Here is a 16,016-nt window from a genome sequence, read left to right as displayed (position 1 = left end):
TCCTGTACCGTCTCGATTTGCAACCGCACACGATTGATATCTTGATCTTTAAGGCTTAAGATCAATTTATCGATTTTATTAGCAAAATAATCAAGTTTGAATTTCAATTTGAATGATGGATGATGATTTGGTGTTTATCTCTTAATTGTTCTATTTATCCAGAAAATACCAAAAAAAAATTGCATTTGTATTCCATGTAGATTAGAATTGATTGCATGATAGGTTAATTATTTTTTAAATGCATGCTTAGAAGGCATTTAGAATAGATAACATTTCACTTTAGTTTTCACTTTAGTTAGATTTTTATTTTTAGTGATTTTAATTACGAATTTTCATAAAAAAAATACAAAAAAATCATGTGCATGTCATGTAGGATTAGGTTCATGCAATGCCCGTCATTTAGTGATTGTTGCTAGGTTCATTTAGTTAGAAATTGCCTTGTCATTAGAATTAGGTCATTTGGTTAATTTAGATTGCATATTTAATTGTTGCATATCTTTAATTTCAAATTTCATGGAAAATACAAAATGAAATTAGAATAAATCAATTTCATGCTTCAGGATAGGCTGCATGCTTATTTATGTCATATAGTTTAGGTCATATTACCATGTCATATCATTTCATGTTAGATTAGTAGAATGCATTGCATAAAGCATGATTCTCATTGAATAAGTGAAAAGAAAAAGAAAAAGAAATTGCGTGTTAATTAAAAATCATATCTAGGATCGTCGGTGTGAATTTTGATCTAACATTACAGATACTTTCGTTGCTATGATGTAAGTGTTGCAATTTATTCATTGCTTTCTTAGGTGTTAAATTGGTGGTTTGCGCACCCTCATGATCACCTCACATGTTAGGGAAATAAATTAAAATCAATTCAAGCCGCTTGCCAAACATTTTTTTCAAAATAAAAGAAAAAGGTACCGAAAGGGTGTTAGAGAAATCTAATGTAACCAAATCTCCAAACTCACAATCTCTGGTTCGTAAGAGTAAAGTAAATCTCCCGTTACTTTACTTGAGTTTCTAATCGACCCACCAAAAATAGATTAGTGGCGACTCACAATTGAAAAAATCAATTACATGTTAAGAACTTGAACCTAAAGTCACGAATTTATATGGGCTTGGAAGAGCTTGAGCTAAGTCTAGGCTTAGTAATCCATTAGCCTAATTTTAGGTGGTGCACCCGAAATTTAGGTCGCGACGTAAAGCTTGTCTTGTTAGGCTACAGGAAAACTTAGTGAGAGAACTCAGAGTTCCTGTGATTGCAAAAACTGGAAAATACTTAGGTATCCCGTCTGATTGGGGGCTCCAAAAGGGAGATATTTGCCTGGGTTCTGGATAGAGTAAATTCAAAGTTAGAAGGGTGGAAAGAGCATCTGATTTCCAAATGCAGCAAGGAAACTTTGATCAAGACAGTTGTACAAGCACTCTCGCAATATGCCATGTCTATTTTTAAGATTCCAGTGTCTATTTGTAAGTCTATTGAGCAGAAAATTGCAAGATTCTGGTGGCAAAATCATTGTAGCAAATCTGGCATTCACTAGAAGAAATGAGACATACTCAAAAGTAGAAAGGACACAGGGGGACTTGGCTTTTGAGATCTCCTTACTTTCACAAGACATTACTGGGAAAATAGGCACAGCGACTTATCCAACACCCATATCTCTGTGGAGCAGAATTTTCAAAGGTCTTTATTTTCATTCTAAGGAATTCTGGCATGCTGAAAAAGGAGCTAGACCATCTTGGGGTTGGCAAAGTGTACTAATAGGCAATGATTCAATATTGAATCAACTCCAATGGTTAGTCGGCGATGGGCAAAGGATCAAAATTCGAGAAGATAAATGGCTATCCAAAGGTATAATAGGCGGGCCTGCACCTAGAGGAGAACCTATGAAGGTGGCAGACTTTATTATTCTAGAACAAAATATATGGAATATTCCTCTCCTTTGCCAAAGTTTTGATGATCAGACCATCGAGGAAATTCTAACTTTTCAGCTACGAATCCAATCCATGGCGGACCAACTCATTTGGAAAGGGACACAAAATGGCATGTATACAGTAAAGAATGGATACCACTATATCAGATCTATAGCAAACAATGACACTCACAGCCGCACCACTTCATCCTATCAACCCCCATAGAAACTATGGAACAAGCTTTGGACCATGAAGATAGCCTCGAAACTATGCATATTCATGTGGTCCATATGCCACGATGCGTTGTCTACAAAGGTAATCTATATCACAAACGAATCATCTCAGACCCGGTATATCAACTTTGCCAAGCCCAACTACTAGAAACAACATAACACATTAATCTATTATGCCCATGGACGAAAGGCATTTGGTCACACCCACAGGTCAACATCAAGATTCCATCAGGGAGTGTAAACCGAATAGATGCCTGGATTGTAGATCTGATCAAGACTAGGGATCTCTTACTTGATTTGGAGACACTTGCATCCATCCTATGGCAGATATGGAAGGCCCAAAATCAATTTATTTTTCGGCAACTGCGCCTGGATCTAGCACAGGTGGTGGCAATCGCCCTCGCAAATGCAAGAACTACTCATTTCTATGACAGGAAACAGGTGCGATTTGGGTCGCAAACAACAAATCCCAAGTAGGTGTGGCGACCACTGAAGCCTGGAGTTGTAAAAATTAACATCGATGGCGCTTTTCCAACGGCAAGCAACGAAGGTGCAGTGGCATGTGTATGCCATGATCACTCTAGAAAGCTGATCTACAGGTTTACCAGCAGCATCACAGCTTCTTCGGCACTGCGGACAGAGGTACAAGCGCTCAACCTTACTCTTAAACATCTGTTGAAGAAAGGGAAGCAACAAGAACACCTACTACTGGAATCCAACAGTCAGATCCTCGTGGATGCTATGCATAATCCTTGCTCGATGCCGTGGGAATGCCGAGCCTTGTTTGTTGAATGCACGGCACTGCTCCACTGTTTCCCTAATATTTGGTTTCAATATTGTAGAAGAGAGACCAATTACATAGCTAATTGGGCTGCTAAAGCCCATGAGCGTTGTATCCTTCCACCAAATTGAGCTGCTTTCCCTCCTCAACCCTTTATGGATCTTTTATGCTCTGAAGCCCTAGACAAGGGTTGTTCTCTTTTGCTACCTTAAATAATATGCTCTGTTTTTTGACAAAAAAAAAAAAAAAAACCCTACAACTTTTTTATTATAATTTATTTTTATTGGTTGAATACTAATGTAATTGGCGCCCCCCCCCTCCAAAAAAAAAAAAAAAAAAAAAAAAAAGATGGACGATGGCATGCATCGATCTCTCCAGCCCGAAATTCATTAAAGATCAACGTCGAGGGTGCTTTCACGGCTGCGGATCGAAAACCAAAGATGCTTGGTGATCTCGAACTGAGAATTATATTTTGGCCGGTGAAATTTACATGACACCCCTAGACCTTTGCGGAAGTTTTCCGTCCACTTTTTAATTTTTTGCAATATCCATCCGACTATTACATTGACTCTAATTTTGTAGGGAATTTGGTCACATGCTCTCATATGGGCAGGGTGATGCCCGTGGAAGCCGATATCGAGTGTTGGGTTGGATATTACAATTTCTGAAGTGTCAGACAGCAAGCTGCCATAACCATAATTTCCTAAGGGTACAATGGGTTGTAATTGGAGGACCATGTGATCATGGTACTAACATGATGTATGACCTCGTTGATGTGGAACCAGACTTGAAGGTAAGAACTTTCCGTAATTTCATCATGGCGCGTCCGTATGTGAAGTCCATATAAAATTTGTACAATCAAGATTGTGATTGACCCGGCTCATGTGGATAAAGGAAAAAAAATCCTGTAAATGCTTGATGTATTGAAAAATCTTAATAGAGCTTCTTATTAAATAACGATGTAAGAAAAAATGATTGGATGCTAAAATGAGCGGAACCCATTTCTATAACTCATTTGAACATACGACTTATGGCCGTCCATCATTTAGTATATAAGTTGAGAGAAACAGTAGGTATATTTGCTCGGTTTGTTTCGTGGAAATAAATGAGATTTAAAAAATATTTTACTAAAATAATTGTTTATATTGCTTAAAATAATTAGTTGATTAAAAATATTTTTAGTATCAATAATAATTCAAGTCTAAATAATGTAGTGGACGATGGAGATGTTTTCTGTTCGTTCATTTTTGTAAGTAATCCAAGTGGTCATTTTTAGACAATAATTTTCAATGTTTTTTTTAATAAAACAAAGACATCCTGAAAGCGACTTATAAAATTGAGACATCAAGCCAATAACCATTATTCAATATAGCAATCACGCCGATAAAGAGGAAATGATAATTCCTGTTCTTTCACATGGCCCTACAAGCAGCCCAAGATCGTCTCCTCCTTGGGCCGTGAGTACCAACTTACACACACAAACCGAACATTCTAACACACAGGTCAGATTCTCCATCTTACTTTACGCTAAACAGGAACCTCGAAATGCTCTAAACCAACAAAATGTCCTGCTTTACCAGTTCACTCTTCAACTGGAGCAACTGATTCTCCGGCAAAATCACAGTCACCACCCTTCCCTGGCCGCTGTCCTTGCCGGAACTTGGTGGCCCCGGAAGCACGAAAACTGCCCCTTCATCTGCAACGCCTTCGATCACATAACTCGCGAAAATCGGTCGGTTCCCATTCAACTGCAACCCATACATGCTGACCTCTTCCCAGTCCACGAAGCTCAGATTGGCCCCATACACAACATAATCAGCCACTCCGCCATCTCGTTCGACAGCTTCCTCAATGAGGTCGCTCTCGTCCTCTGCTCTATCAATTAGTAACCTCGCGATCTCTCCTGGGTCGGCATCGGCAACGGAGAAATCTGCCTTGACCGAGCATATCTTCAGACTGTTGCTCAAAATCCCATTCTCCCTTTTGCTCGGGTCATTCTTGATGAGGGTCACAGTGCTTGGCTCATTCCCTGCTCTTACTTTGGCTATTAGCTGCCAAAGGATGGCACAAAGAGACTCAAACGGTGGGAATTTCTCTCCATGACCCTCCCCACCCACTTTTGACTTCAGATGTGCCAATTGGTCTGGACTAAGGTGGAATGTGAATGTCCCCATGTTACAATTGCCGTCAACCACCCAGTGGTCTCCTACCGGGCTGACCCGTTTGATGGACGTGGGTTCTCTTGCGAGCTCCAGAGGGTCCGCCAGTCTTCTGGGCCCAGAAAGTGCTCTTGGCCCTTTGGGCCCGTCGGCGAGGAGGCCCGATAAGGTGCGGCCCAACATGTTGAAGCAATCGGAGGCCGAAAACGGGTCGCCGAGTACGTGGGCCCAGCTAAGGCCCAATGACATGCCTCCGCACTTGAAGCGGGTCACCTGCACTTCGCGGTTTAGAAACGCATGCGAAGTACAACGCGCGTATGGCTTAAGGACAGAAATGACATGACGAATATGAATGTGGAAATAATGAACGCCTTTTGGGCTATGCCTCACTTGTAGACAACTCTAACATGAACATTCCTTCCTCCCTTTTCAAGTTTTTATATTTAACTGGAAGTTGTGATCAACCAATAAACAACGAAAATGTGGCATATAAATGAAATTTATAACAATTGAAATTCATAGTGTATTTGTTAATTAGTATGAAGTAATGGATAGAAAAAGTCATAGATATATTTCACAATTTAAGTTGAAATAATTATAGAGTATTTCTAATCATAATTAGCTATGATTTTGAATACTGACAGTGTACTATTTAATAATGAGTTACAACTGACATAAGAGACAAATTATAATATATACTGTAACGGAATTTTAACTCAAGATTATAAGAATATGATAATAAAAGAAATTAAAATATGATTTAAATAATGAGAAAAATCATCAATCGGTATTTTGGGAGCAAATACATTGTCTTGAAATAACCATTCCATCTTGTAGACCAAATTAAAGAATAATTATTCCAATATTATTCATGCTCTATTCTATTCCTCCCTAGTTACATTTTGTGAATCAAGCGCTATTGTATTTGCTTATCAATAGTTATTGTCAATCTCTAGACTTTCATTTCTTCCATTCAAGAAAAGAAAGTCTAGAAAAAAAGACTTTGAACTGCCGTGATATATAGGTTGAATGTGATTAACAGTAATCTAAATATATCTCTCTACGCAGGCACAAATGACATAAAAAGCAGGGAAAATACCTTCCGATTAAATAAAGATGAGCAATCAATCTATTTCAATCCAAAAACCAAATTAAACAAGCCTTACCTAATCGATTCCAATCTTATTCACATAAGAATCAAGTAAATTATTGGAAAATAAAAATTAAGGATTCAGTCTTGACCAATTTAATTCTCGATCATATACCATGAGCTATCGGTTTTGAGTTAACTTTTAGTTTTTTTATTTATTTATTTAAAGAGATAGATATGTTGGAAACATTTCAAACCTAGAAACGATAGGAAATTCATCAATACTTTAACCACTATAACACAGATTTTTTCACATGGTACGTTTTCCTAAAATAATAGTTATATTACTTAAAGTTAAACTTGGTTCTTTCCTTGATTTATGTGGATTTTTTATTCTTGATTTTGAACTTGCGCACTTTGAAATAAATCACCATAATCTATATAAATAAATAAATAATAATTGAGAGGAGAAAGGGGGATGGGCGAGGCACATAGCCAGAGACATTTTAGCCGTGTTGTCATTTTCCAATTGACGGGGTAGCCAGATATCCTCGAAAAAGTAAATTCCTGGATGGCAATTATACCCTGGAATTTTTGAATATTTTCTGATGTTAAATCACCCAACAGTTCCCACAATAAATACTCTTACTTCGTTGCATCAGGGGTCGGTGTTAGCCCAGCTGAAGTCTATTCGATTAATGAGATAGAGATCCGCTGGGGAGACCATAATTAGCAGAGACTTCCATAAATCCTGGACTTTATATGACAGTATATAAATAAAAAATTAATTTTGATTTCTAAACTTGGATTTCAAGTACAATAAGGCACCCTAACTAGAGGACCCCAAACAATATAAATAAATAAATAAAAATAAACCTCTGATGTATTGTGTTGCCCCCTACTGAACTCGTATGATAATAATGTTAGTGAACCTTTGTTGAAGATTTTATTTTATTCTGAAATCAATTAATTATATTTGAAGAGAAATAACAAAGTGATTTTTGCTGACAATTAGAATTTAGGGATTTTAGTTGGGTTGGATTAGACTATTTTTAGTTAATATGAACGGAAAATACTCAATAAGCTTTTAAAGTTTTAATTTTCCCTTTTGTTTCTTTTTTGCCACAAGAGATTTTAATGCTTGAAGTTGAAGCAATGGATATCAAAATGGGGATGTGGTAACATTTCCTGTTTCAACTCGATGGTTGGCAGCTTTCACAAATATAAATTACTAAAAAGAACGAGCTCGTATCTAGATATTTCCTTATTCTTGACATCACTACACTCAAAAGAAGATGAGTAGTTGGAAGAAAGAGATAACGAAACCAAGTGCCTAAACTTTGATTTAATATGTAATATAAATTCTAAACTTTAGATTCGTTAAACATAGTCTATGAAATTTATTTCAATGTGCAATATCACCCCTATACTTTTAACTTGTTTAATGTAATCCCTAAATTTATGACATGTTTAATCTAATCTATGAATTATATACAAATTTTCAATGTTGTATCTTAATTTGTATTAATAAAACAATAACATTGAATTTTTATATAGTTTAGGGACAAAATCGAATATGTATTAAAAGTTCATGAATCATATTGAATAAATTAAAAGTTCAAGGATCCATTTGTACATTGAGCTGAAATTCATTAAACATTTGTAAAATCTATCATTGAAAAAAAAATGTTTTGCAAATATTTGACCATTAATTACCTATGAAGCACAAACACGCTGTTCGAACTTTCAACATGCTTAGATACGCGATCAACATGTGTCGGACTTTTCGACACATGATCAACTTTTTTTGACACATTGTGACACACATGTCCAAGAGAGGATCGTTGAAGAAGACGACGGAGGGTAAAGACGAGGGCGAGGCAACGACATCGTGATACCCTCCATCGTGATGGTGAGGGAGGGCCTACTGCGATGGAGGGCCGGCGGCGAGGCTGAGGTTACGTCTGTGGCTACGGCTGCGAAGGAGGAAGGGCTAGAGGCGAGGTGATTGAAAGAGAGCAGAGAGGATCGTGTGAGAAGGAGGAGGAGGAGGAGGTCACGATTAGCAAGTGATGGGGGGGGAGGGGGAAGAAAGGGAAAGAACCGAAGGTGGAGGGAGGGGGGGGGTGGGGTTGGGAGGAGAAACAACGGCTGATGGGAGGGGTGGAAGAAAGGGGAAGAAACGAGGTAGGGTGGCTTGGAGGGTTGGGGGTGGTGTGGGGGTGAGGGGGGCTGAGTGGGGGAAGAGAGAAACAACAGGCGATGGCCCATCAGTCCATCACTGATTGTGGGGGGAGGGGGGGATTGATGATGGGGGGACAAATGAGGGAAAGAAATCAGAGGGGTGGTGTGGAGTGGTAGAGAAAATCCAAGGAAATGATAGGTCATTTGGGGGAGAAATGAGGAAAAGAAATTGAGAGGGGGAGGGGTGGGTTTGAGATGGCGTGGGGGAGAGGAAATGAGGGAGGGAAATAAATTTTGAGAACTGAGGGTTTGGGAAAAAAAGAAGAGGAAAATAATTTTTAGACAGCAATGTTATATTTATTTTAAAAAATAAATTAGCTAAAAATAGTTTTCAAAAATAAAAATTTTAAAATTTTAAAAATGATAAATTTTAATTATTATAAAAGATCATGGATTTTTTTAAATAAATTGATTATAATTTCTTATTAGTTATTAGTTTCATCCATAATTTTTGTTAAAATTAGAAATATGTTCTCAAATATGGGTACGTATTAACTATTAATATATCTTTCAAATTTCTATGAATAGATTTATTAATATTATTAGTGCAAATTCATTGTAAGTTTTTTTTAATTAATTAATTATTTATTTGTGAACTTGAATCAAATTAATTAAAAATAAAATTATTTATTTAATATATAACGTATCTTAACGTGTCAGAATTCTCTATTTTTGAGAAATAATGTGTCGTATCACGTGTCCATGTCGCATGTCCGTGCTGCTTAGTTGATTACTATACTCGAAGAGAGCAAAAAGATGAATATTTGACCACTGATTGACCATAAAATAGGGGTCTTCGAACGAAAATAATATTCCTCCGCATAAAAACTATCACTTTTTAGATTCCCTGATTAACATAAGGTCCAAGATTATGACCCGATCAAAAACAAATGTAAAAATATATACACTCTTTTTCTTGATAATACATATTCTATTATCAGCTAGTAGAGTATCGGTGCACTATTTAGGCGTGAATGTACCATTGGCAAATGTATTTTACTATAAATTAATCATCGAATTGTAGTTAACTACATTTTCTAAAGAAATATCTAATAAGAAGAGTTACAAAAATATTCATATTTTCGACAAAGGCTAATATGCAGCATTACGACTCATCGTGACTAATGTCATTATTTCATACAAACTCGTGGCATTGAACGAGGCACGCACCGATCCTAATTAAAAGCATAATAAGTAAAAAGTGCAAGAAAAATATTCCTTATAAGGAGAATGATAATCCTTTTCAAAAAAAGAAATAGATTGTAATGTGTCACACTTAAAGACAATCCTTCTTAAAGAGGTTCCTATGTTATTTTTACTAGACGGCGGCATTGGGATAGTTAACAAATAAGACAATTTCAGTATTACTTCAGACCATTGTATTTTATAAACCTTTTCAATCAATATCAGATGTTTTGACGTACTTATTGAATATACTAGCTATGCAAGGAACACTTGAAAGTTGGTGTAAATTTTTGAATGCATATTGTCATATTGTACAACGGAAAAGTACAAAATAAGTTGTAATTTGTGAATTAGTCAAAACTTAAACTGATATTATCGTATATATAATCGTTTCATAGTTTTTCAAAATTTAAATAATTATTTACTTTTTCTTCAAATTTTGAAGGAAAATTCATAAGTTAGAAGTGTAGAGAATCTATCACAAATAGACTCTAAAACTTGAAACTCTGCATTTTCTTGTTCGCAAATCTAAAACATATGAAACTTTTAGAATATTTATATTTTGACAAGGATATTAAATATGATTTTTTTTATATGGTCATCATTTCGTATTTCTAAATGAATAGGCGATTTAAGTTCCACACATGCAAATATAGACACAAATTGGCGACTCTAAAAGTAGAAGAATATGGATATTTTAATTATCTATTCGGATCTAACTAATGATTTTTTAGCAGGAGAATATGAATATAAACTTTAGGGCAAGGACACGTGCGCTTAAAAGTAGGAGATTCGTGAGGTAGCCATTCAGAAATATCGGCTTAATCCATAATGATGTATAACTAATTTTCATATTTTGCATTTTTTTATATTGTAAAAAAAGTACAATGATATTGCTAAAAAAAAAGTACAATGATAGATGCTCGACGGGTGCATTCAAGTGCTAATCAAGTACAATGATAGATGGTCGACAGGTGCATTTATAGATAATTATGTAAGTAAACTATCTCACGATCAATTTTTACCAAAAAAAATCTATCCCACGATCAAACTATAAATTATTTGTCACATTTACAAAATACTTAATAAAAATTCTTAATATAAAAGGTCAATTATTTTGCGAAAAATAAGTAATTTGGAATTTTTATTAATAAAAGGGTTGCTTGTGTTGTAAATATAATTAGTTAATTAAAAAAAATATTATTGATAATAATTTATATCTAAATATTTCTATAAACGTAATAAATATTTTCTAAAATATTTATTTTTTTCGAAACAAATGTAACGTGAACGAAGGCGGATTTCTGAACTAATTTGCGAAACAGCGAGAGGACAGCAAATATAGCGGGCCAAATTTGTACTTCAACACGAATTGCAGGACAAATTCGAAAGCTACACAAGTCAAATCTGATTCAAAACTGACATGTCCTTTCACCATAAATTTAAAGCACGTATTGGGAAGCAAAGAGCACGCGGAATCATTTATTACACTCAGTTTTGCAGACTCAATTTTTTGAGTCCCACTTAGCACTATCAGAAAATCGAAATCGAGATAGCGAGAGAGAGAGAGAGAGAAGGAGAGGGAGGTACGTGCCTGGACGAGACATGTAGGGGAGAAGAACGGCTCGGGGCCAACGACCTGGTGCGAGACGAGCGGCCCCAGGAGCGAGCCGTGGCCGTCGGCCTCGAGCCACTCGTCGACGGTGCGGTCACACTCGGCCTCGACGAAGCGGACCCCGCAGTCGTTGCACTTGATGTAGGGGCGGCCAGAGTCGGAGCGCCGGAAGCGGCCGCACACGGCGTAGTAGTCGGTGCACCAGGAGAACATAGACTCCTTGATCCTCGGGATGGTGAGACCCTCCACGGCGGGGCCGGCGAAGAAGTAGACCCCCCTCAGGTAGTGCAGCTTCATGGCTAGGTCCGCAGCAGCCGGCTCGTGGACCGCGTCCGCCCCCGTCACCCGGGCCGGCCCAACGGAGGAGAGCTTCAGGCCGTACACGAGCTTCTCCTGCTCTTGGATCACCATGGCGTTATGATGCGCGCGCGCGAATGTTTTGAGAGAGAGAGAGAGAGGGGGAGGGAGGGAGGGGGGCGCTTTTGGTGTAGGAGTTTTGGGGCTTGGCATATAGGAAGAAGCGAGGGATGAGGTGCGGGGAGGAGAGAAGAGTAATGTGTATAAATAAATGGGAAAAACCACAAAAAATTTCAAATTTTGTTCAAAGTAACAAATTTACCTTGATTTTTTTTTTTGGTAACATGTAAAACCTCGAAGTTTGATAACCTTGACATATTTACTCTATTTTTTTTTATGATACAAAAAATCCTAAACTTTGATTTGTGTAACACATTTATCCTAAATCATATGAATTTTTTGGTTTATTTACTTTTAATTTTTTTTTCTTTTTTTCCTCTTCTTCTTTCTTCCCTCCGCCGGCTATGATGGAGTCAACGAAGGGAAGCTGGCGTCTGACGAGAGCCGCCCTCGCCAGTGTCAGGCGAGGGTTGCCCTCGCTTAGGCTAGTTAGGGCTGCCTTTGCCTGACGCAGGCGAGGGCACCCCACACTCGAGTTCAGCGAGGGTAGCCCTCGCCGGACGATGGGAGGGAAGAGAGAAAAAGAAAAAAAAATAGAAAGAATAATATGAAAATGCTCTTAATGAGGTAAATGTATCACGGTTTGCAAAGTTTGGGATTTTTCATATTACAAAAAAAAAAAATTGGGGTAAATTGTCACTTTGGATAAAGTTTAAGGTTGTTGATAGTCTTTTCCCTAGATAAATAATATACACATTGAAAGTTTTAAAATTTATCATAAAAGTATAATTTTACCCTAAATTTTTTGAAAAAACCAATTAAATCATACAAATTGTCATAAAAATACAATTGAGTGCTAAAATTTTCAAAAAATATAATCGAGTTCTAATATTGTCAAATTGGTTTAATCAAATATTTCCATTAATTGCAGTTTTTGAAAATTTTAAGATTTGATGGTACTTTTTAAAATTTTTAAAACTTGATTTTACTTTCTTAACAAGTTTTATAATTTAATTGCATTTTTTTGAAAGTTCTAGAACTAAATGGTACTTTCGTGACAAACTTTGGTACTTCCGAAACACTTACCTAAATAGAGAGGTGGTTCAATCAAATATTTTCATTAATTGCAGTTTTTGAAAATTTTAAGATTTGATTGTACTTTTTAAAATTTTTAAAATTTGATTTTACTTTCTTAACAAGTTTTATAATTTAATTGCATTTTTTGAAAGTTCTAGAACTAAATGGCACTTTCAGGACAAACTTTAGTACTTCCAAAACACTTATTCCTAAATAGAGGGGAGGGGAGGGGAGGGGAGGGGAGGGGAGGGGGAGGGAGAGCAACTTTTATGGCCGCAGGTCAATGAACTCGATAGGAAAATTGTGCATAGAAATGGATGAGACTCAGTAACAATATAGAGTCACATGGGACTCACGTCATGATTATTCTTGTTGATATGGAATCAAGCGTAGAGGTGGCAAAATTTATTGTGTGTTGGCTGTATGATGAGGTCAACATAGAACCACGGACCTTTGATTATGATGGAATTGGCTCATGTGGAAACAATGTAGAGAAAATCGTGGATAAGAATGGATTTGATGTGGAACAATATAGATTTTACGGGACTCAACGTCATTATTAATACTGTTGGTGTGGAATCGAGCTTAGAGGCGAGAAAATTTGCCATGTGGCTTCTATACGGTGAGATCAACATAGAACTATAAACCTTTGATTTTGATTGACCTAGCTAATGTGGGAACAATATAGAGAAAAATGTGGATAGGAATGGATTGGATGTGGAAGCAATGTAGATTTTATGGGACTCACATCATGATTAATTTTGTTGCCGTGGAATCAAACTTAGAGGCGAGAAAATTCACCACATGGCATCTATATGATGAGGTCATGTAAATGTAGACCTCTGATTTTGATTGATATGGCTCATGTGAAAACAATATAGAGAAAAATGTATACAGAGTTTAAGTGGGACTCACATCATGAATAATCCTGTTGGTGTGGGATCGAGCTCAGAGGGGCAAAAATTCGTCACATGACGGCTATATGATGAGGTTAACATGATACATGATACCTTCAATTGTAATTGACCTGGCTCATGTGGACTCGGTTTACCATGAAAAATTGTTCTGTAAATTTTGGATGCATCGAAAATTGTAAATATAACTTATCCCTAGGGTAAATTCTAACCCCCTACCCCTGTACTTTTAAAAGAGTTAAAGAGATGACATCACAAGGTTGTCCAGGATTGAGAACTTTGAGAGTGGGGCCAATTTACATGGTCGGTGTGACACCGGCTGGGCTTATAAAGTTGCGCTATTCGTTCACTTTGGCTAAAACACACTCTCTCTCTTTGTTTGCTTAACTAACAAAATTATCCTTCAATCACAAGATTGGCTTCCATAATTATAGTTTACATTACCCTTCATTTTTTTCTCGTTCAATACAATAAGTTTCCCAAAATAAAAGTTATTTTGAGTAAAGCTATATTTCAAAGTCAAAAAACATTTTCCCATTTTCAGATCATGCATTTATTGGTTTTGTTGAAGATATAATTTTGTTAAATGGAAAATTGTCCATTTGTTCTTTTGTCAAAGTTTTAAGGCCATGTATCATTATCTAAATTTTCAATTGGGATAGAATGGAATAAGAAATCTACATAAATAATGAATCATAGTAATAAATTGGATACTTCCATATTCTGTCTTGTCTAAAGCCAATTCTTCAAAATTAGATATTCTCAAAGTTTAAAAAGCATTCATTAATAACGCCCTAAACTTATCGATAAGAAAAAAATATTGGATTGCATAAGTTGATCTGACCGGTTCAATGAGCTATGTAATTTGACTTAGGAACCGAAGGAAATTCACAAAAGAATCCCAAAAAAATTGGAAAAAAATAATTATTAAATTAAAACAATCGCGGATTATGTTTCAATGTGGAAAAAGGAATTTTGGTTTGAACATAAAGACTGGAAAAGACAAATAAAACAGAGAAAGATCAAGCCGAACCTTTTATTGTTCAACCATCAATAAATCATCAATATTGCTTGCGAATCGAGTCCTTAAAGTTTTTCTTTTTCTCTATGATTAGACTAGGTTTGAATCCGAAGAAGTTGTAATTGGAGTTGAACTTCTATCATAATCACTTAGGCCACATTTAGTAACTTGGGTAAAGGTTTGGGCAGGATAGGATAAAATTTATTATATCCTATTTTTGGTTTTGACCTCAGACAAAATAAGGTTGGATATAAAGATATTCCATTAGAGAGAAGGAATAAAGATTGGTAGAATTTCTTTTATCCATAGTATAAAAGCTATTTTTCAAAATAACCAAATTCTCATATTAGCCATGAAGAGCCCAAACTAATATCCTTGTGACAAATTTACCACAAACTAATTTCGTGACCATCAAAAACCCCAAACTAATATATCTATACTAAATTTATCCCCTCCAAAAATCATAAAGGGAAAATCTCAAATAAGGACCTGAAGTGGTTCATTTTCTCGAAAAAAGACCCAAAGTGAATACTGTATTAAATAAGGACTTGAAGTTGTTAATTTAGTCTCAAATAAGAACCTAAACTTCCAATCTTATTTATAGCTTAGGGTCGTTTTGTCCAAGAACATTTTTCTTTTAATTTTTTTTTCTTTCTCCATCTTCCTCACCCCTCCTCCTTCGCTCTACGTCGCCTCCATCTTCAATGCCATAATCAAGGCCCCCACCAGCGACCTCATGAGCTTCATGTCATCACATAGTTGGTCCAAGTAATGAGAAGTCGAATTGGAGTTATTTGTTGTTGGCCGCCTTCTCGGATGCTAAAATCCTCAGTTCCTCAAGATGTGTCAGATCTCGGCTCGCTCGTGCTCGGCCTAAAGCTCGGATTGACCCCCATTTGATGATGATGATGCTAGATTTTCTATCGAGGGCAACAGTCGATGAGGTCGAGAGCTCGAATGGAACTTGTCAATGGCGGCAATGGGGCAACAAACTATAGCAGTTTCTACAGTTAATGATGTCAGATATAATTGATAATCAATCTTGGGATGGGGCATTAGTTGAGGAGAAGAGTTGTGTCAATGAGAATGGTAAGAGTGTGAGTGGGTGTCTCCAGACTAGGGATTATTGAAAGGAGCCATTAGCATTGCAAAGGGGAATGAAGATCTTTGAAAGATTGAATTTACACAAGAGAGGCAAACCCAAATTTGAAATTGATGAGGCAAATTGTTGCCGAGGTTGAAATAGTCGCCTGCTACAATGAAATTGTTCTTTGGCATGAAATCGTTGATCACCAAGTGTTAATTGAATAGAGTCATAAGGTAGTCAAACAAGACGATCTGGCGATGCTTGGATATTGTTGTT

At 36.5% G+C, this 16,016-nt stretch overlaps 1 protein-coding gene across 1 annotated transcript; it reads right to left on the bottom strand.

Annotated features, from left to right (window-relative positions):
- Window positions 1-4,481: 4,481 nt before the first annotated feature.
- LOC139883587 (protein ECERIFERUM 26-like) lies at window positions 4,482-11,635 on the bottom strand. Its single transcript, XM_071867746.1, has 3 exons — window positions 11,215-11,635; window positions 6,131-6,136; window positions 4,482-5,368 (listed from the first exon to the last, which is right to left on the bottom strand). Exons 1-3 carry the CDS (start codon window positions 11,633-11,635, stop codon window positions 4,482-4,484), a joined length of 1,314 nt encoding a protein of 437 aa, XP_071723847.1.
- Between the last annotated feature and the right edge of the window lie 4,381 nt (window positions 11,636-16,016).

Source organism: Rutidosis leptorrhynchoides, unplaced genomic scaffold (assembly GCF_046630445.1).
Source record: "Rutidosis leptorrhynchoides isolate AG116_Rl617_1_P2 unplaced genomic scaffold, CSIRO_AGI_Rlap_v1 contig423, whole genome shotgun sequence".
Lineage (NCBI taxonomy): Eukaryota > Viridiplantae > Streptophyta > Magnoliopsida > Asterales > Asteraceae > Rutidosis > Rutidosis leptorrhynchoides.
This window is presented reverse-complemented; position numbering and strand designations above follow the sequence as displayed.

Coding starts and splice junctions, on each gene's coding strand:
- LOC139883587 (XM_071867746.1), bottom strand. CDS start 11,635: ATGGTGATCCAAGAGCAGGAGAAGCTCGTGTACGGCCTGAAGCTCTCC.